General features: G+C 26.6%; 1 protein-coding gene, 1 long non-coding RNA gene and 2 other non-coding genes across 4 annotated transcripts; 3 read left to right on the top strand and 1 right to left on the bottom strand.

Moving 5' to 3' along the window:
• The first annotated feature begins 1,813 nt into the window (after positions 1-1,813).
• Positions 1,814-5,713, top strand: LOC136071914 (small ribosomal subunit protein uS17-like). The gene is made up of 4 exons (XM_065797726.1): positions 1,814-1,937; positions 2,345-2,473; positions 5,261-5,466; positions 5,550-5,713. Exons 1-4 carry the CDS (start codon positions 1,926-1,928, stop codon positions 5,671-5,673), a joined length of 471 nt encoding a protein of 156 aa, XP_065653798.1. The 5' UTR covers positions 1,814-1,925; the 3' UTR covers positions 5,674-5,713.
• Positions 4,742-4,817, top strand: LOC136080905 (small nucleolar RNA SNORD34). The gene has a single exon (XR_010638720.1). It is a non-coding gene; the product is annotated as a small nucleolar RNA SNORD34 (small nucleolar RNA).
• LOC136080906 (small nucleolar RNA SNORD34) lies at positions 5,115-5,189 on the top strand. The gene has a single exon (XR_010638721.1). It is a non-coding gene; the product is annotated as a small nucleolar RNA SNORD34 (small nucleolar RNA).
• Positions 5,714-14,735: 9,022 nt separating the features above from the next.
• On the bottom strand, positions 14,736-22,557 carry LOC136080715 (uncharacterized). The gene is made up of 3 exons (XR_010638605.1): positions 22,422-22,557; positions 18,138-18,222; positions 14,736-15,395 (listed from the first exon to the last, which is right to left on the bottom strand). It is a non-coding gene; the product is annotated as an uncharacterized LOC136080715 (long non-coding RNA).
• Between the last annotated feature and the right edge of the window lie 914 nt (positions 22,558-23,471).

The following is a 23,471-nucleotide window of genomic DNA, read 5'->3' as shown; positions in this document are numbered from 1 at the left end:
CATATGTATAGAATTGCATAATCTTATGTGAAATATATATATTTTCATATATAAAACATACTATAATATAAAAAAATTCCGAAATTGATGTTTGTTTCAGTGACTCGCAGTCGAATTTTTTTTCAAGCAGCTTTGAAGCATTCAAAACTCTTCCAATTTTACCATTCAAAGTAAACATTAAAAAATTAACAAGGGTTTTTGCATTGAAAATTGCATTACAAACTACTTCAGTTGTTGGCTTTGTTACTTATCCATCAGTCGTTTCATTTCCTTCTACTTCTTGTATTTCTTTGCCAACTACCTCAATGATATCTTAAAAATGTTCTTTTATTGTCAAAAATCCTCCTGAAGCCAAAAACGACCTGATTATACTTAACCATATCTAATGCTATGAACAAGCATTTTTATAGCATTAAGTATGGAGACTGCATTTGTTTTTCGTTATCAATAGCATTTATGATCTTTTAGAACTATATTAGTATGGTACTTCCAATTCAACTATCGTATGACTATCGTATTCTGATCCATCGGCTGCAAACATGAAGTTGCGTTATGGGGAAAAAAGTAAAATGTGACCAATTTAAAACTCTCAATAACCGGTGGGTGGTACAATTATCAATAACCAATTCTACCTTACAGCCTTCTAATGCAAACTTTCTGTCTTTTTCTCTGACCCACTCCTCAAATAGTTCAGAGATCATCCAGCTCTTTTTTTGCGTACACTAATTCCTTTAAAGCAACGGGTTTGTTTGATTTCCCAATAACAAACAGTTTAAAATCAGCCTAAATTTTATTAGCTATGAAATTAGGATTTTATTTGCTTTTCATGCAGTGCGTAGTTTTATACAGTGAGTGGTTTAATTCAGTGGGCGGTAATGAGCCACTGGATTTCAGTTGGACTTTAAAAAATTAAAATAAAAGAATTGGAGTGATAAACTATTAATTTTGGGCAATGGAATGGAAATGAGAGTTTTATGATTAATATGTCTTAGATAAATGACTGAAAAAATGTAATTATCAATTAAAAATTTAATGCAAGGTAGGGAGGGGGCGGGGTGGGGGGTGTTGGGAGTTCAAAATATTTTGGGCTTTTTTTTTGACTTCCGAAAACATTGTATTTTTTTCTTTTGATCATCCAGATAATGTTTGCTTTGGAATGCCATATTTCTTTGATATAGATACAGATGATTCTCCTTTGTCGAGTTCTTTTAGTACTATGTATTAAGACAGACAACAGAAAAATACATAATAAAAAAACAACTTTCGACATATTTAACAAAATTTAATCAAATATTAACCGAATCGAAGATGTAAATGATTAAAAATGTTGTTTTATTTACTAATATATTGAAAATGTTTAGTGTATTAAATTATATTTGACACAGAAGTATTTAATTTTCGAACGTTTTGAACTTTTATATAATAATCATTAATAAATAGAATTTAATCAAAGCTTAACCGAATCGAAAATATTAGTGAACGTGTTTAGTAATGTTAAATTATATTTAACGCGAAGGTATTTTATTTTCGATGGTTTGAAGTTTGGATATTTTTATTGAAGTATTCGAAGTTTTGTTCTTATATGCAATTTAAAATAAAAACTCCAAGTTAAGGGAAGTTTTTTGCCGAAGGAAACCCATAAAACAGTACGAGTTAGCTAAGGGTTCAACTTAAGCAGATGATTTTAGTAAGTTGATGAAGAAAGCTCAACGGGGATTTTAAGTCCGTCCAACTAATTCAGGGTGCTCGTTAGTGAAATCAACTAAGAAGAAAAAAATTGAGCTTTTCAAAGCTGTATTGCTTATTTATTACGGTTCGGTTATTTTAACATAAAATGAAAAACTGCATTGTGGGATTTTATCTAATTTCAAACAACGTGAGCCGAGTGTATATTCTTTTAAACGAGGTGTCGCATTGAAGACAAGATGGCAGAGCAGGTCATTTTTCTTCCCTCTTTGTTTTGGTGTAATAAACAAGATTAAGTGATATATTCTATTATCTTGTCAAGGAAAAAGTTTTCGTTTCATGGAATTAGTGTTTTTTTCAAGTAAATTTTAAAGTTTTTATTTATAAAAGTAAAAAGCCTCTTAAATAGATCGTTGTGCAAAAATCCTGTATTTTGTTCAAAATAAAATTAAAGTGGATTATGTTGCTGCTTTAAAAGTTATTAAAGTATCATATTTTTATAAAGTTAAAATTGCAATAAAGCGGTAGTACTTTTTTAAGTAATTCACCGTAGCATCCATACTTTTATTTTATACCAGACTTAATATTATTAATGTGTTAAGTTTTTATGTATTTACTGATACTAAAAGAAATTAAATTTTTCATTTGTCATTTGTAGAACGAAAGGGCGTTTCAAAAGCAAGCAGCCATCTTCCTGAACAAAAAAAGGGTTGTCGCAAAAACAACCAAAAATAAAGAACTTCGCTATGTGAGAAATGTTGGTTTAGGATTTAAAACACCAAGGGAGGTATAGAATATTTGTATTTTTTGTTGTAATATTATTTAAATTTTTAACAGAGATGACTTTAGTGTTTTAATTTGCAGTCATTGCGTATATTTAAATTAGATTTTTGAAGTACTGCATACCTTGTTATTTTTAAATTAAACGACTGCAAGGTCCAGCAGAGCTTTGGTTATATTTTTGGCCATTGACTTTTCCTAAAGACTTGCAACATTAAATTAAAACTATAGCATACCTTCAGGGTACACTTTCTGGTCATCCTGATAAAACTTGGTTTACAATCTTTAATTTGCTATTTCTAATTGAGTTCAGTATTTTAAAAAAATGCATAATATTGAAATAATAAATAATAATGATATTTATAATTAATATTTCAAGATATTGCAGTCTCAATGAACAAAAGCACATAAAAAGACTTAATTTTGGCTGATAAACTGTAAAATGTTATTTAAATTTTTAATATCTTAAAAATAAATATAATTTATAAGTCAGGAATTCATCTTTAACTTTAATCTATATTTCTGATACAAGTTAATGTTGTAATATATTATAAATGCTTTTCAGTTATCTTATTTTTGAAATTGTTCAGTTAGCTGTGTTTAAAGTTTAGAAAAAAATTCTTTCTTAGAAATACATTGGTATGTCTTTTCCTAATTACAATACCTCTGTAATTTGTTTTAAGTCGCTGTGATATGTAACTTTTAAATGGCAACTATCTATATATCAAAAATCTCTTATTTAAAGTGTTATTTCCCCTATAACTTTTTATTACAAAAATTTTACTTTAATACATGTTAACAAGAACAGGTCTAAAATGATTCTTTAAGTGCACTCAAGTAATTCTTCAAGAATATGTGAACATTAAAAAAAGAGTTTTAAATTGTTTTGGTAAAAAAAGCATTATCTTGACTTAATGTTAAATTTAGTTATGAAATATTTGTCTGTAATTATATAGCCTGGAAGAATTAAAAAATAATTTTAAACTTAAATAAGCTTCAAGTTTATGCCCTTATATTTTATAATTATAGTTGTGTTTTTCAACTTCTTGCTGCAATTTATTAATTTAATATTTTTATAATAAATCTCAGCTGTTTCTTTGAAAACATAGTTGTAAAATTTATTCATCTTTTTATTTCAAGATTTATATAAACACATTTTAAGGTTCACTAAAATAGAAGCTTGAATGCCTTTATTTTAAAATTAGGACAGTGAGTGTTTTTTAACTTTATGTGAACCTTTAACTTTAATTTATTTACTCTAGTCGATTACTTGAGTTAAAAACTATTTAACTACTAAGACTAATCACTATTCAAACTATTTGCTAAAAGCTGTATAGTTAAACAATGTTTTGATTTAAATTGCTTTTATAAGTTCTTTTGATGCTTTTTTATGTTAAATATATTTATTTTTTTGTAATTCACCTCCCCAAGGCCGAAAAGGTCACTGCAGATGAGGAGGCTACTGGTGGTTATAACCCTCTCCCAACTATAACTCTGAAACACAAAGCCACTGTGCACAGAAACAAGTTAAGTTCAGTTACTACTGAGCTCAACTTGTTTCTGTGCACTGTGGCTTAGGGACATGGCAGGAATCAAACTCAGAACCTCACGCTAATAAAGCAAGTGTTCTACCCCTACCGCATATATAAAACATAAAATACGCATTTGACAATTGTTTGATCTAATCAGAGAAATATATTACATAGATAAATTAAAAGTTAGTACTCAGCTGTATTTTATGTTTTGTATAATATAGTTAAATATAAATTTGTATAATATAGTTAAATATAAAATAGTTAAATACTTAACTACGACTAAATTTGGAAAAAGAAACGGTCAAATTTAGATGGTATTAGAGTTATGCTTTTAACTATCATTAGTTTTATTGTATTATATAAATACATTATCGTTTATTTCCATATGATGATAAACTTTGTTGATTTTAAATGATTATTTGAATGATTTAATGAGCCTGATGGAAATTCTTACAAGTCGTTTTACTTGAATTGAAGAGCATTAGTGATATTTTTTATTTTGTATAATATAGTTAAATATAAAATAGTTAAATACTTAACTACGACTAAATTTGGAAAAAGAAAGGGTCAAATTTAGATGGTATTAAAGTTATGCTTGTAACTATCATTAGTTTTATTGTATTATATAAATACATTATCTTTTATTTCCATATGATGATAAACTTTGTTGATTTTGAATGATTATTTGAATGATTTAATGAGCCTGATGGAAATTCTTATATGTCGTTTTTAGTTAATTTGAAGAGCATTGATGATATTTTATTTTTTACCTACATTGTTTGATTTTAAATGATGATAGCAAATTCTGAGCTCTCTATTTTATATACAGTATATTTAGTTCTATGTTTTTAGCATTGAGATATAAAATAAATTAGGATTATAATAAGTAATTATAAGCCACTTTAATAATTTAGTGAGTTTAACGCAAAATTAGACTATTGGCTTTTACTATTTAACTTTTTGAATTAAATAAAATTATTAATGAATTTTTAAGATTTTGTGGAATTATAAAATAGTGTTTTTTATTATGCTCCCATATGATAATGTATATTTAAATTTATATTAAATGATTTAATGAGCTCAGTGGGAAACAACTGAATTTTAATTATGCTTAAAGAGCTATGATGAAGTGTTTTATTCTACCTACATTGTTTGAGTTTAATGATAACAATCTATTCTGAGCTCTCAATAAATTTTAATGTTTGTTTTTTTTTTTAATAAAATTTTTTTCGTTATAGAATAATTTATTTTTACTTTAGGCTATTGAAGGAACATATATTGACAAAAAGTGCCCATTTACAGGAAATGTAAGCATCAGAGGTCGTATTTTAACTGGTATCGTTAAAAGTTTAAAAATGAGGCGTACAATAGTTATTCGTCGAGACTACCTCCATTTCATAAAAAAATATCAAAGATATGAAAAACGTCACAAGAACTTAGTTGCTCATATGTCTCCTTGTTTTCTGTAAGTTTGTTTTCTATTAATTTTGTTAATTTTTTATTTAACTCATGAATTAAAATAACTTCTTTTCTTTTTTTTCGCTCTAGGGACGTTGCTTTGGGCGATCTAGTAACTGTCGGACAATGTCGTCCATTGAGCAAAACAATAAGATTCAATGTTCTAAAAGTTTCTAAATCAACAAGTGCCAAAAAATCATTTGATAAATTTTAGATTGTAAATGGTATGAAATATGACTAGTTTTCTGTTGAAATTTTTCTTGTATCCTCCCTATTATTGAGAATCTGTGGTGGTCATTTGAGGGTTAAAGAAATTATATGCTTCTCTCTTTTAATGTTTTTGAAACAGCTATGTTATTTGAAAGCTAAATTAGTCTATGCTTGCTAACAGTTCGTCGTCATTTTATATTCTAGAGCATGCCACTTTTTTGTTAAGTATATAGGGCTAAGCAACTTGGTCGTTCAGGTAAATCTGGTTGGTCTTTGGCTGCATGCGTGATGTCCGTAAATTACATCACGCTTTATGGTGTTTGAGGGTTACACGTACGACGCTTGTCATTAAAGAGTTACTTAGCGAGTTTAAGGCAGAGTTATTAACAAGGCCAAGGATAAGAGTTCCTAAGTCGACCTAAGACTTTTCCTTTGCGTTAACGCCAATTATTAACATTTCTGTAAGTAACAATTGCTGTGACAAAGTACGTGTCAACATAAACCAAGGTTATGCGTAGTAATCAATGAAGTCAATAAAAAAATCTTGATGTGTATGAGAGCGTTAAACAAAGAATTGAAACTTCAAATAATTACTTTGTGTGTTTTTATTTTGGAGGCAAACTCCCTAGTTTTTATCCACAAGGCAAGGCCTAAATACTCGCGTGTAATGTGTTCAGCATCGGTCCTGTCTTGCGTATTAATTATGACTCCCAAGGTTACTGAGTCATACACATGGGTACCAAACATTCAAGTTTAGCGTCGCTAAATTTTAAATTTGGTTAAAAATGTAAAACTATGAATAAATCGTTTTCAGTGCTTGACTTGACACGGAGTGATGCATTATTGGAGCGCGCTGAAATCTCGAGAATGTTTTAAATCAGTAGAAACTTAACAAACCGTTAAGTAAAAATCTAGGAAATTTCTAACGATGTAAATTAATATATATAAAAGATATAAATAACTTAACTCTTTCATGTTTTTTTATGAATAAATTAACTACAGGCATAATTTCCTTAGCCAAATGACCCTTTAATGCAACACTTATTTCCAATATCTAAGAACTATGGTCTGGTCTGATGTTATATTTTATCAATTTAATATAATACAGAAAGAAGATGAGAATTGCTCTTTCCAAGAGTAAAATTCCCACACGCATTAGATAAATTTGTGATGGAATGCAAAAGAGCAAAGAGACATTTTAAAACAAATGCTTGAAGAGAGAAATTGTATAGTGAAAAGAATATTCTCACTTTTTTTACTTTAAAAATATTTGTTACATTGGGTGTTCAATAAGTTTTAAAAATAATAAGTCATGTTTGTATTGAAAGAATTTAAATCGCTTCTTTAGATTTGAATTATTTAAGCTGTCCAAACATCGTATGAAAATTGAAAAAATCATTTTTTCAAAAGTTCATTTTTATATCAATAAAATCATAGCAGGTTCCTAATTTTTTCTTGGATTGCCAAAAAATATTTGGCATCTGCATTATATAATCTTTGTTTAAAATGATTCAGCATTACTTTTTATCCATAGCAACGCTTTGATTTTTCCGTTGCTACGCATTTTTGCAATGAAATTATAGCACAAAAGGCAATTAAAACACCTTTATACTGACTTTATAAAACGAAGTATCGCTATTCACTATTGCTTCTTGTTTACTGACTTGATTTATGCGCGTTTATTGCGTACAAGACAGCTATTTGTACTACTTTATGTTCTTGTCAAGGTTATTTGTGACTCTACACCATTTTTTTTTTTTTTGATCTTGTTTAAATAAAAGCGCTATGGATGGATCAAAAAGGAAAATATCGTCAGTAAAGCTTTACCAAATGTAAAATCAAAGTTTCATGAAAACAGTGATAAAAGGGTTTACATTTTTCAAGAAACCGCTGCAATATTTTCAGATTGAAGTTCAATTAAAAATATCCAGACTCCTTCAATAATTTATCGAACAAAAACGTTGTACAGGATCTTTAAGATATAAATGAAGATTTTAACTTTATTATGAGATTTATTTTTCCTAAAAACATAGTTATGCTTCTTAAATGTCTAGAGTGTAAAGATTTTGTAAATTTACATTTTACTTCTTCTAAAAAAGTAAGCCTTAGTATTGGACTAAAAACTTGTTACAATAATTCTTGATGAGAAAATGTTTATTTATTTACTACTATTGCTAAAAAGAACTTTAAAGCAAAACAAAATCATCTAGTTAAAAATAAGTTTGTTTGGCATAAGCCTCTTGACATAAACCCTAATGTTGTAGCATTTGTGAATTGGGTAAAATATTGCCATCAGTTTATATGCCCACGAAAAGGTTCATGGTACGAATTCCAATCTAAAAAATAGTATTGAAAAAATGCCATAAGATTGAATTTTTTTCATTCTAGCTGTTGTAAAACTATCGTACCAATACTTATAGTCATTTCTTCTAATAACTTTCCTAAAAAATGCTTGCATGGAAAAAACAGAGTTCCAATGAATCGCTGAATCAGGTTATACGAAATATCTAAACTAAATACATGTTGAAAGAAATGCTCTAAGTATTAAAATAGGGCTGTTTTAAATTCTATGATGGAAAATAATTTTTAAATAACTTTTTTAATGAGTTTGGAATGACATTTAATAATAATGGGCAAAAGTTAATATAATTACACAAACAAGTCTCGGAAGCATAAAAGTAATGTAACCATGAATCAAAATCAAGAAAAAAATGTTAATTGCAATACAAAATAGTTTTTGTGATCAAAATTAAACATTAGTTGATGTAAGGTAAAAAAGTAAAGATTTTTAAACCTCATTTGTTTACTTTTTTTTACATGCATTTTTCTCAAAATCATGTTTTTTGAGCTGATGACGAAGATATTTTCAAAACTAATTATCAAATTGATTTAAAATTGAATCCACTTATTTATTGTATTAGTATTTACAACGAACACTAGAATAGTCTTTACTGCTTCTCTCGTTTAGTATTTTTTTAAAGATTTTATGCCCTTAATTTAACCCATTTTCGCCCAAATTTAAAAGATGCTAATTTTTTATCTAGTTTTGGACCTTACATAAATCTTTTAGCCTACAACACTACGATAAACATAATATATCACCAGGCAAAATTTCAATCATAAATTTTGAAGGGTTGCTGAAAAACCTTCGTCGTCTTTTACCCCATTTTTTGATCTTTAATGGTTAATAAATAGTTATTAAAAATTTTTTTTAGCTTTCTAATAGTATATAAATAGTATATTATACAATATGAGAATTAAAAAAACAATTGTAAAAGTTGAATACAAATTTTTTTTTCTAATTATTGTACGATCACCTCAAAATGGATAATTGACTTGTTGTAGAGTCAGAGAAACGTGAGGATGTAAGAGAGCTCCAAAGCATTGAAATAGAAGACAGAAAAACAAGTTAATTAAAAGTTTGCAGTAATATCAAAGCGGCTTTGCTTTAGTAAACAAGAATGATGATAGCTCATTTAAGGTGCAACTATCATAGTTTTTGTACAAAGAGAAATATTTGCAACTTTACGGCGATGCACTAGATATATATTATATTTTTTTACATCTCTTAAAGATTTTTTCTAATTTTAACTTAATTATATTGCAGTATAAGATAAGTAGTTGCTAAATTAAAATTTTTTAATACTATAGATAAGTAACAATGCAGAAGCAAGACCTTGCGAAACCTCAAAATTACTAAAAATAAAGATGTTGGTCTTCGAGGATTACTTTAATACTACAAAAGAAATGATTTAATAACCACAACAAATTACCCAGAGACGCCATATGAAGCAAGATTATTGAAAAAAACTAGCATGTCAAATCTGAACATGAGGGTTAAAGAAAAGTGAAGGTAAGTAATTTGGGCTGTAAAGAAAACGAGTCACAAATTTAATTACCTGTGTAAGAAATTCGGAAAGACAAAATTTTTGAGCATTAATGTTAGGGTCAGTGGTGTTAGCCATTCAGTGTGGTAAGCATTATCACAAGTCACCAATAACAACTACACTGAAAGTCACCAATAGCAATTATGTTGGCTGAGTGACCAAAAAAAGGGACCTTATTAATTTGACTAGTAATAACATCCAAAAGAGTTTTGAGATAAAAGAGAACAATAAAAACAAAGAGAAAGGTGATTGAGTAAAAAGTAGGGATGTACCGAATTTGACTTTCAGCTCACTCCAGTTTCGGCTAGAAATATAATATTTCAGACCGGATTATTTACCTTTATTTTTTAAGACATGTAACACAGGTTTTATAAATTTAACACAAATCTCTTTGCTCTACAGGGCAACGAAGAATTATTAGAAAAACTTGGTAAAAAATACAAATTCCTAAACAAAGACAATTTTATCAATAATCAATTATGTAAGGATTTCTATAAGTTTAAGATTATTGTGGCGCAAAAAGTTACGCTCCAGTTTTGGGCAATAAACAAGCTCTATTTTCATTAAAAACGTTACCTGCCTCTGAGAATAGTCTCATTTAGAATGTTACTTAAATTTTAAATAGTTAAAAAATATAGGATGCTTTTTACAGAAAATATTTTAATATGAACCTAAATGGAAAATTAGAAAATACGAAAATAATTTTGAATATAAACATTATGCAGGTCTTTCAATACATAAAATTATAAAAGTAAATTAAAACAACACATTATATTTAAAGAAAACAAGAATCAAATTAATGAAATGGGTTATATATATATATATATATATATATATATATATATATATATATATATATATATATATATATATATATATATATATATATATATATATATATATATATATATATATACATATTTATATATATATATATATATATATATATATATATATATATATATATATATATATATAAATATATTAGTTTTTATTAGTTCGATATATTTCCATAATATAGTTTACACAGTTTACATATTTATCTTTATAACTTGTTAGTGGTGAAAATGTTACTTTTTGTGTGTCTTTACTTGTAGAAATTTGTATTTCGAGTTATGTATCCGGTCATTAGTTCAAATTCTCAGTTATTTTTAGTTGTTGAACATCCAAATCTTCAGTTTTTTAAGAAATTAATAATCTTTTTCTCCTTTCATTGCAATGTTCGTTCTTCAGTTTTAATAAAATAATAATCTTTCTTTTTTTTTTTTTTTTCTTCTCCTTCTTCTTCTTTTATATCGTCTCAAATTCTTGACAATCAATAAAGACGTAGATTTTAAGAAATTACTGTTTTGACCAATGTGTTCCGGTCTGATAATTTTTTTTTTTACTTTATTTTTTTTTGTATGTAATACACACACTTGCACACATACATATATATACACACATACATACATACATACATACATACATACATACATACATACATACATACATACATACATACATACATACATACATACATACATACATACATACATACATACATACATACATACATACATACTTTTTAATGTAAAGTTTTATATTTACAAATATTGGAATTTTTATACTTTTAATAATTTGGAATAGAGAACGTAATCACCAAATCAATAAGAATAAAAATAAAAATAACAAAAAAGAAAGTTTAAATAAAAACTTGGTATCTGAAGATCTAATAGAAGATCTAATGATCTTGTCGCCAGAACCATAAAACGTTATAATAAAATATAACCAAAGCTATTAATAAATATAAACAAATAAAAATGACAAAATACAAAAACAAAAGAGCGTGTTTATATAAATTTCTTATTTTTAAAAGTATTTTAAAATATTGTCATTAAAAAGAATGAATTCTATTAATTTCTTTTTAAAGACTGGGAAGATAATTGATAAATCAAAATTAGGTAAAATGATTTTGTTCCAGAGATTAGGTGCACGATAAGCTATACAGAACTGATTGAATTTTGTTCATAGAGTGAGTTATCATTTTGTAGTGTATACTTATTTTTTGTTTTTAAGGTAATAAAATCTTTAAAAATGTGTAATGACGGATTGATTTTATATTGAAACATAAAGCATAGTATTTTATATACATTCACTTCATACATTTTAAGTACTTTTATATTTTTAAATAAAAACCTTGAATGCGTAAGTCGATTTTCAAAACAAACTAAGCGTATTGCGTGTTTCTGACGATGATAAAGAGTACGCAACTTACTTTTGCATGTACTTCCCCAAGCAATATTTGCATAGTTAATATAGCTATGTATAAATGAGTAATAGAGTTGGATTTAAATGGTTTTGTTTAAATGATTTCCTGACTTACAGAGGACTTCTATATTTTTTGAAACTTTAGTGCAAATGTAGTCAATATGCGGTTTCCATGTAACATTCTCATCAAGATAAATGCTAAGAAAAGTTTCCTTTTTTATTTCAAGTTCATCAATAAGAATTTTTGGCATGGTTGTTGGCAAAAAAAGTTTTTTAGATATAGGCTGAAACAAAATGTATTTTGTTTTATCAAGGTTTAAGGTTAATTTGTTACATTTAAACCACTCAGATACGCATTTAAGCTCTTTATTCATATCAGAAAACAGCTCATTAATATTACTGTTTGATAAGAACAAATTCGCATCATCAGCAAACATAATACTCCAAAAATTAGCTGCTTTATTTAAATCATTAATATAAATTAAAAACATAAGAGGACCTAGAATAGAGCCTTGTGGAACACCACAGGTTATTTCAATATAGTCACTTTGAAGCCATCATTAGAGGTCACAAATTGCTTTCTATTTGATAATTAACAAAGAAACTATTTTAGCATATTATTATTAATTCCATAGTATTCGAGCTTTTTAAGCAATACTTTATGGTCAACGTTATCGTAAGCTTTCAAAAGATCAATAAAGACTCCTATATTGTTTTTTTTTCGAAAGTTCTGAGATTTCCCTAACAAATTGAATAATTGCGTACTCAGTTGAAATATTTTTTTTAAAGCCAAACTGTTTAGTATATAGTATATTATTTTGGTTAAAATATTTAAATATTCTATTATATATTATTCTTTCTAATAATTTTGAAAAAGTTGAAATAATTGAAATTGGGCGATAGTTGTTAATATTTGTTTTATCACCTTGTTTGTAAATTGGTATAACTTTCGCAATTTTGAACTGATCCGGGAAAACTTCTTGTTTTATAGATGCATTAAATACTTTATAAAGAATATCTTTCTGACTTTAATAACAATCTACAACTATGTTACCATTTACTTCATCAGCACCAATAGCTTTATTTCTTTTTAGAGTTTTAAAGGCTCTATCAAGCTCGTCGTGGGATAATCCAGAAGATTACTCATTGTTATAATGAGATTTATTTATAGGACACAAGTAGTCTTCAAACGAACTCTCGGTCATAGGAATTCATTAATAGAGTCATTGGTTCCAATTTCAGTAAAAAATTTGTTAAATACGTTTGCAACTTTTCGCGGTTCACATATATTTACATCTTCAAATTTTATAGTTTGCGGTAAAGAACTTGATTTTTTGATTTCCTGATTTTTTGATTTCCTGTTATTTCTTTTATTAATTGTCAGGTGCGTTGTTCATGCAGTTGTTCTTAAACTTATTAATCAGATTAGAATAATACTTTTTTTTTAGATTTTTACGAATTTTTTCACATAAATTTTTATAATTTGTTTATATTTTTTTATTTGCAGAAGATTTAGTCTTTAAATATTTTATATACAACTTGTGCTTTATTTTTGAAGATTTTTTTAAGCCTTTTGTAATCCAAGGACTGTTAAAGGTTTTACGACTTATTAGTTTTTCACATACTGGAAAGTTCGCGACATATACTAGGTAGAATGTTTCGAAGAATTTATTATAAATACTACTTGCAACTTCATTAAAGTTGAAATGCCCCCAATAAAGTAATGATGGTTGATTTTTAAAATCATTTATTTTTTTGTCGTTGTAAATACATTTTTTTACAATTCCATTTTGTTTAATTTTATTAGATAATGCTGTGTTAAGGGTTAGGAAAAAAGGAAGTTGTTCCGATAAATCAGTTTTTATGATTCCTTTTTGGATGAAGTTATTAAAGATGTCTGTAGCAAATATATTGTCAATGAGTGTAGATGAATTCTTAGTTACCCTAGTTGGATGATTGATTAGGGGAATTGCGCCTGCTAAAAAAGTTTCATCATAGAAACTTCTCACTTTTTGTCGTCGTTATAAATAAAACAGTCCATATTAAAACCCCCAACTATAAAGCTTTTTTTTCTTTCGTTGTTACCAGCGTTAACTATTTATGTTGCAAATAAGAGCTAAAATTTTCGCACGCGCCGTAAGGTGCTATAGCGGCTGCTTTTAAGTATGTTTTTTCTTTTGTTAATAATTAATTCAATTGTTGCAATCTCTTTATCTTTGTCAAAAACGCTCAAATCGCTTCTAACTTTATATGCAATCATAGTCATAAGAAATAGATTTTTCTATTTCTTATGACTATGATGCAATGTTTTCTTTAACGTATATCAGAACTCCTCCACTGCGTTTATTTGTTTGTCTTTCTAATGAGACTAATTCAAAATACTTAAAATGAAAATTAAAATTATTTTCAAGTTCGAAAGAAGAGCACCAATTTTCCGTAACACATATAATATTAAAAATGTTTTCAGTTTCTTCTAGAAAATGCCAAAAGTTTTCATTATTTTTCCTTAAACTCCTGATATTAATGTGGACGATTCTGATTCTTTCACTGTTTATATCATTTACATTTTTAAAAAGAAATTCTTTAATGGTGCTGGCCCAGTTAACCATTTCATCTGGGTCCCAACTGGGGAAAATGCTGGGACCCATTGTGATTTTGTCAGTGGGATCCAACTGGGTCCCATCTGGGATTAGTCTGGGTTGTTGACGGGAAATCCCATATTGAACCCAGATATTTTTTCAATTACCTCGGGTTTTCTCAATTTTTATAGTTTGTTTTACGCAGATTTTTTTATCTGGAAATGTGACAATATTTTGATAAAAAAGCGTCGCATTTTATATATTAAATTTGCCGTCAGGGCAATAAAATGTGTTAGGCAAAATGAATATTTGGTCTGACATAATTTTTACGAATCAATCGAAAAAACGGATTTGAATTTCATAATATTTTTAAGCAACAAAAAATTATTATAATATAATGATTAGAACTGTTCTATGATAGTAATATTCTGCCACAGTAGTTCTCTCATATCGCCACCATAATCGCATGACAAAATTCTGCTTTAAAGTTTATCGTTTCGTTTCTTTAGTGCTTTCATCCACTTTTACACTAATTTTAAAAATTAAAGATAAACATTTAAATAATATAATATTTATAGCATATATATTTACAAAGTTTAGATAAAAATATTTATTGATAATATTATTTAGAGTGTACAATGCAGCGTGCCATACCATGCCATATCTTGCAAATAACTAACAAACACTAGGCAAACAAAAACACATGTACAAATCACAAGCTCAATACAGTATATAAATCGATATACGAGATATAACTAAGATACCCATAGCCAGATTGAAGTAGAGACCCAGGGCAGGACAATTAATTATTCTCCTAGTTTATTGTTACAAAAATAACATAAATAAAAAACAAAATAAACATAACATATATAATAAAATACAAAAATAAATATTGGAGAACTGAAGCCTCTATGACACCATGAATAACGGTGTTTCAACTTCTTCAGTTGCCATCATCTTGTTTTAAAGTTGGTTCAGTTTTTCTTTTAACCAGGCATCCTGCAGGGAATCTAAAACCAAGTTATTTTACGGTTAATGTTTGATGTTATTAATTAGGTATGACATAAATAGACTTGTAAACAACAATAATACAACATGACTATTATGTTACCATTTAAAATTTAAAAACTTGACTCGAGTTAACATAACATCAAACCCTTAAATCAGTTGGTGAGGGTTTAACATCTTTTACATAACTTAATAAATGCAAATAATTATTTGTTAAAATTTGAAAATAATTATTTGTTAAAATTTAAACATATTGAAAAAAATTAAAAACAATTGTAGTTTGACCACAATAAATTTTGTATTAAAATCATTTTCACAATTAAAATTTACAATTATAAACAAGTGTTGAGTATTATATATTAATATATGTAATAGCTATATTCATGATTATTCAAACATAACGTACTTAAATTATCGTGAGCAAAAACTTGATGTTTAACTCCATGTTGTCTTTGAGTTACATTATGTGATTATATATTAAATTTATTTTACAGCAAATTCTAAAAAATATACAACACCCTAATAAATTGGTTTAAAAAATCATTATACAAAGATAACTTTTAAACTTTACTACATTGTGACAATGGCAGCATGTATTGATGACAATACATGCTGCCATTAAACTATGAAAAATTGACTACTGAAATAATATTGCATGAATAACATACACACTTTACCATGTATATATATATATATATATATATATATATATATATATATATATATATATATATATATATATATATATATATATATATAATACCTATACATATATATATTATACCTATACATATATTGTTATTAGTAATTATTATTCTACTAATCAACAGATAAATGAAAATAAAAATAAAAACAAACTACCATTGAGTTACCAAATGAAGTTTATGTGAAAAATCCTTCAAATATTCCAAATCATGTCAAACTACTGTATATGTAGTTTTTAAAAAGTTTTTTATCATATATATTCATAAACTTTTAATGAAAATAATGTAAAACAAATTATTCTTGATCTAAAAATATGTGCTATAATAATACCATTCACATTTCCTAGCAATTCACAGTCCATCTTCTAATCACAGAACTTATCTATTCACAGAAACCCAGGTCAATAATAGGAAAACCCTAGCTTACAAATTCTATATATTTTTAATATACAGAAATAATTTTATTTATTTTATCAAACTCTGTAAACTAATAGTTTAAGATATTAAAGCTCGGGAAAAATAAATCTTTCCTGAACTTTCTGAAACAAAAATATTCAAAATAATGTTGTCAGATTAAGTGTAAACTTACTAGATTTAGATGAACTATTTCATGGGAGATTTTACATAACTTTCATGTGTAAAAAACTAACATTTCTTAATCATAAATCAACACAAACCAACTCTCAAAACAAAACATAGATACTATTGAACCTCTTAAAAAAATTTAATAAAGTTTTATACAATAATAACATTAAAAAAAATGTATTACCAAAAAAATTTGATATCTTTTTTATAACTTTGTAAATAAATATATTATGTATGACTATATCATATAATAACACATTGAAAATTGACTTACTATAGCAAGTGCAAATACAAAAACATTCATGATTATTCAAACATCCAGTTTTTGCAATATTTAATATCAAAACTACATTTTCAATTTTATATTGCGCTAAAGAAGCATTTTATGATTGTATATTTAATTTATTTCACAATATATTCTAAAAAAGCATTATAAAACATCCTGTGATAATTAATTAAAAAACATATTAAAACCTAAAAACTCAACATTTAGACCAAATTATTTCTTATCAAATGTATGAATATTGCTATCAAAATAGAAAATAATTTATATCTTCTGGAAGCTGACATAAACTATATATATATACATATATGTATATATATATATATATTTATATATATATATATTTATATATATATAAATATATATATATATAATATATATATATATATGTATATATATATATATGTATATATATGTATATATATATGTATAAATATGTATAAATATGTATATATATATGTATATATATATGTATATATATATGTATATATATATGTATATATATATATATATATATATATATATATATATATATATATATATATATATATATATATATATATATATATATATATATATATATATATATATATATATATATATATATATATACATACATATGTATTTGTTAATATCAACATTAACATTGCTAATGCAAAAGATTACTGTTCAATAAACTCTTCACTGCTATCAGAGTCAACTTTGCTTGTGTCGCTTTTATCAGCTTTTAAAATATTTATTCTAAATATTTTATAAATTATTTAAAGAAATTAATAAATTATTTGAGTAGACACTGCTGCATATATAAACATATAGCCATATATACATATAAGTATAAATAATTGTATATATAAATATATCATATATATAAAACATATAGTATGTATATATAAAGATATGGTAGTATGGTATTGCAGGTTCGTAAGTCTCAAAAGACAGGAATTACCAAAAAGAAGTAGTCTGTTAGGTTAGCAGGTTGACAAGACAACTATTAGTTACAAAAGAACTAACTTTTATTAGGACTACTACTATGTTCTCTCTTTGTAAGATCAAGGAGGCAGGATGGAAACTTTCTGCTTACTTTCTTATTTACTATTTCTAACTGCTATGTTCCTCAAGAATATTTAGTACAGTTTTTGTAGACTACACTAACAAAATTTAATGGAACTCACCTTCTTCGTTTTTTGTTATTTTCAACTTCAAGGTTCAAAATTTCTTCAGCCAATATTGCTTTCTGACAAGCCTCGGGAAGTGAATCTAAAACAACATTATTTTTTAATATTAATGTTTGTCTTGACTTGGAATGACTTTTATAGACTTGTTTCATCAGTTTTAATGTGAAATGACATGATTAAAATTTAAATACTAATAACTTAAAAAAATATTTATATCACAATACAACTTTATTTTTTAACCATATGTATAAGGCATGCAAAATAAAATTTATATAATTATAAAAAAAAAAAAACAGTGACCAGCAGTAGCCAAAATTCATGCAGTATAAGTAGGCCAATTTAACTCTGCCTCTAAACACCGATTTTTTGCCTTAGAAAAACTTTCTGGATTTTTTAGTAAGACTTGACTAAATCAGGCCAGTAAGACTTGACTAAATGTGCCTGGTACCCGGTTCAGACCTGGGGACCCGGTAATTCTGCAGTACCCGGCACCGGGTATCATGAAAGAAAATTCTAATAACAATTACCTTAAATACTGTAACTATATGTTTAAGTGGTACTTTAAATTGTGTTGAAATATTATTAACAGGATTTCTTTAAGTTTTAACTTTAACCAATAAACTTTTTGATATAAGTCTAAGAGTGTTATGGAGTCAATTACCATTTCTTTTTGTGATTTAATTTTAAAGCTCTTGATGATTTTCGCATTAACGAGGTAAGACGGCAAGTGATTCCAAACATTAACAACCTATTAATTATTATTTAATATTAAGAAACTTGATATATTAGGCAAACTTAGTTAGCGCAAATTAATCAAAATTATTTTGTGAAAATAATGTAACCCTAGAGATTTTTCAAGATTTTATACCACTTTTTTAAATATGGACTCATTGCCAGGTACCCGGACTCAAACCCAGTTATTTTCTTCTGGGTACCCGGAATGTAATGAAAAAAAAAGGTACAGTAGAATGCAATAAATAAGAACATATAAAAAAAGCAAGTAAAGAAATATCATAAAATTTTATTAAAGTTAGTATAGAGGCATCTGAGGAATAATTACAAATCCATTTTAAATGGTAACTTTACATATTTACAATCTAAATCTGCAATCAAGAATATTTTATTAAAACAGGATACCTTCTCTGCAAAAAAAATTGAAGGCAAGTCAGAGTTCATTGGATTTGTAAAAAATGGTCGTAAAAGTTCATATTTTTGAAAAACAATATAGGCTTCATTGCATTCGCTATTTGGAACTTGTAAAAAATTTCTTATAACACAAACTTTTATGTTTACTTTAAAACAATCATTAATCAATGCAAAAAACTTAGCACTATTAAACTGTTTATATTGCAAACAGTGACGATATGGTATGGGAACTAACCTTGATTAGTGGGATTCAAATGCCCTTCAAAAATATTTCTCACAATTTAAAAGCACAAAAACTGAGGTCGTCGCACAAGCTTTTTAATCTTCTACTTTTAACAAAATCAAGATAATTTTCACAAAGTGATGGACTCAAAAGAGTACGTATAGCAACAGATAAATCCAAGAAGTTTAAATAAACATAATTTGGCAAGGTACCTTTTAAAATTACCAGACCAGTATATAACAGATACTGACATAATTCAGTAGCTTTCCAGCATTTAAATTCCCATATTGAGCGAGGCTTGCGTGAAAATTCTTTTGGTAAATGATGTTTAAATAAAACTAGTTTTTCAGAAAAGGTTGTTAATGATGTTTTTGATAAACTTTGATTTTTTTTTTTACTCCCATGCACCCATTGATTAATCATTCTTCTAACTACTCCTAAGCATACTAAATTCATATAATCAAGTGGAAAAGATGAAACCATTCCAAATGATAAATCTAAAAATCAATCTAAATATCAATTTATCAATGTGATGCTTTTTATCTGTTTGCATATAAAAACTTTTGTGAGTTCTAAGTGGAGCTGATAGGAAGAATTAGGAAGAATAATTTTTCCAAACCATTGACCTTTTTGTAAACATCACTCACAGCTATGATATGCAGTATGAAACTTCATACCTTTAAAAATGCTCTTGCAGGGGCATCGCATATTACTGCATCTAGTTTTACGACCTTTATGATCCTCAAATGGTGACTTTTATGATCCTCAAATGGTGACTTTTCTAGATATTTCCATTCTGCAACAAAGTCTTTTAAATAGTCAGTTATTGGATTAGGTTTACTGTTACTGCAAATATTTTCAAAGAAAACGTGATAAATATTTTATTAGTACAAACAAATAAAGTTAAACGGAAAAACACCTAATAATTTTTGTTATTACTTACTATTATTTACAAATAAGTTACAATATAATTTAAACATTTTTTCATATAAAACCTTATATTATAACTTATAATATCAGTTACAGTATTTATAATATAAGTAATACATTATAAATTATATAACTTAAAGAAAAACGTAAGACATTTATGTATTTGTAAATAACATGTAAAGTTTAGATATGACAGTGTTACTTAGTAAAACCTTACCATATTTTGTAAAGTGACATTGAGATTTGCTTGAAAAAGATAATTAAAAAGGAAACACACTAACATTAGTTAATTTTGTTTTCGTAACTTAGTGACTAAGCCATAACTGTAAGTCAACCATATAAACTAATTTGAAAAATTTTCAATATTTGTCTATCACATAAAAAAACATTTTACAAGTCTGTAAAAAAGTAAACGTTGACATACTCTTGAACTTATTCATGGCAATGAAATTTACAGCATTTAAGAAGTTTAAGAGTATGCCACGTTTTTTTTTCTTCATATTTACACTTTTAATATAAATTTAAAACTGATATGTTACATATCAGTTTTAAATTTATTTACATATTATGTAAATATTTTTTTTACAAAAATACAATAAAAAAACCAAATGAAGTTCCTGTGTATATTTACTCCAAATTCTTACTGCATATGACATTTTAAAAAAATCTTGCAATTTTATTTCAACAAAACTTTTTAATAAAAACGATGCCAAAAAAACAGCTTTGATTAGAAAATGCAAACTTGTTTAAGCAACGCTATATGCTCGTATACTACAAAAAATGTTTCATTTTCAGAACTCTTTATATGACCTTGACAAAGCACACCAAAAGCATTAACAATGACACTATCTATGTGCAATATACCACTGTTAATACTCCAATATTTCACGGTGGATTCAACCTTTATGAGAGTTTGGGAAACATTACTCTCAGCCAGCCTTCAAACTATTAAACTGAGTTTTAGAGCTTTACCTTGATGAGGATATAATAAAAAAAGTTGCATAACTACTATCAAGAAGACTCAAACAAAAATCGATGATTAGAATCAAGAAAATTTAACATTCATCATCTTAGCCGGGAAACAATGTTATACAGGTTTACATCTGCGCTAGCTTAATAGATGAAGAAGAAATTGGTGATAAGACAAATTATATCTTCTTTTTGCCCCTGCTATTTGTATTTATATTATGGTTTACGACTTGATTAAATTTATTTAATTTTTTGAAATGGGCTAAACTTGATATATATTGCATTGACAAATTAACTTTTTATTTACAAAGAATTAATGAAAAAAAAAACACATTGAGGTGTATGCACTACACCTTTTTTATAGAAGTAATCTTTTAGACAGTTGAATAATTCTAAATTTAACAGAGATTTTTTTTTGGTAAAAGTCTTTTTACCAAACAGTTTTTTTCATCAAGATTTACTAAATCATGACTCTAATAAGGTGTTTGATGTAATCACAAACATTACTCTGATTGATGTGACGTGCAGCAAATCTTCACCATCTGCATCTTAGACTACATGTATAACTGTTTGGAGTGAATTATATAGATTTAATTATCATTTACTTTTGAATTTTACTTATGAAGCCTTCTAAAAGATAAACATATAAAGAATACGTAAAAATTGGCAACACCTTTGTAAAATTTTATACAAGCTTTACACAAACACACAAGTCTATAAAAAAAGAAAAGAAATGAAAATAGATGTTTGCTCTATAGTTATAAATACTCTCGAGTCCTAGATAAAAAAAGGGGGGACGTTTGTTAATTTTTGGGAAAATTTCCCATCACCACCTTAAGCTTAATAAGACACCCCCCCCCCCTCTAAAATTCCCACCCACCCTTTTATTACCTCTTTATTTATACCTTTAATTTGCCCTTTTTGTATTAAGGACTCGAAAGTAGTTATAAATTTATAAATTTGAATAATAGATAAAGAAAGAATTTTTATTTAGTATAAAAATAACAACAGACCTAATTAGCATATTGTTTAACATGATCACAATCAATAATATGACAGCTTTTAAGTTTCAATTAACTCACTCTATTGTGTAAAAGTATTGCCTTCGTAGCAGCGTGTAAAAAATCGTGTTGCTTTGTTATTGTAAATGTATAATAATAGGTACGTAGAATTACGCGTTTTACGGAACCGATATTTGTGCTAAAATTCTGTGCCACGTTTTTTGAAGCTTGCTTTTCGCTATCGAGGGAGAAACGTATTTTGAGGATTTTTATTTAGAGTTATATATTAGTATAGATATTTTTTAAAAACTAGAATAATTAAACTTTATAAATTTGTACCTTTTGATTACAATAAAAACTTTTTAAAGTAGATTTTTAAATGACAAAAACTTAGTTATACTTTGTGCATCCAGTAAATGTTGAAGAAATGGTTGTTTTTTTTGCAATACTATTCTCGATGTTAAGTTTACACAAGTTCTTTGCACCTGCCAAATTTCATTGATTTATTTCATGCAGCACATACTCTATTTTGTGCAGCACTTTTGGTACTTAAAATTTTATTTTCCGCTTTTATTTTGAGACATGGGGAGGGGGAGGGGCGGGTGAAAAGGAACTTCAATCTGCTTTTAAAATTATAATAATTAGTTCAGATTTAACTAAAAAGAAAAATGAATAAAAATAAAAATTTTTGTGTTAATCAAACGTTTTCCTCAATAATTCTCTTATGGCAATCAAAGTAGTGGTAAAATCATTTTAATAAATGATATTACCACTACTTTTTGTTAAATCATTCTAAATTCCAAATCATTTATTTGAATCATACTTAATATGATTCAAATAAATGATTTAGCTAGTTTCAATTTTTATAAGTTTTTATGCTAAGTATTGAGACAGTTCAATTATAATACTCTAATATTTTTAATTACAGTTCAACTGTAGATAAAGCTCTTAAAATTAATAAAGAAGTATAGTTAGCTTTATTATTAGCACATTTTTTTAACTTAATAAAAGTTAATATTACTACAGAAATATGACAGAAGGCACTGTTAAAATGATCAAAAA

Source organism: Hydra vulgaris, chromosome 05, assembly GCF_038396675.1.
Source record: "Hydra vulgaris chromosome 05, alternate assembly HydraT2T_AEP".
NCBI lineage: Eukaryota > Metazoa > Cnidaria > Hydrozoa > Anthoathecata > Hydridae > Hydra > Hydra vulgaris.
This window is presented reverse-complemented; position numbering and strand designations above follow the sequence as displayed.

Bases quoted from the DNA above. Each gene is read 5' to 3' on its own strand.
- LOC136071914 (XM_065797726.1), top strand. The intron at 2,474-5,260 runs GTATAGAATATT...TTTTTACTTTAG, and splicing joins GATTTAAAACACCAAGGGAG to GCTATTGAAGGAACATATAT. The intron at 5,467-5,549 runs GTAAGTTTGTTT...TTTTCGCTCTAG, and splicing joins CATATGTCTCCTTGTTTTCT to GGACGTTGCTTTGGGCGATC.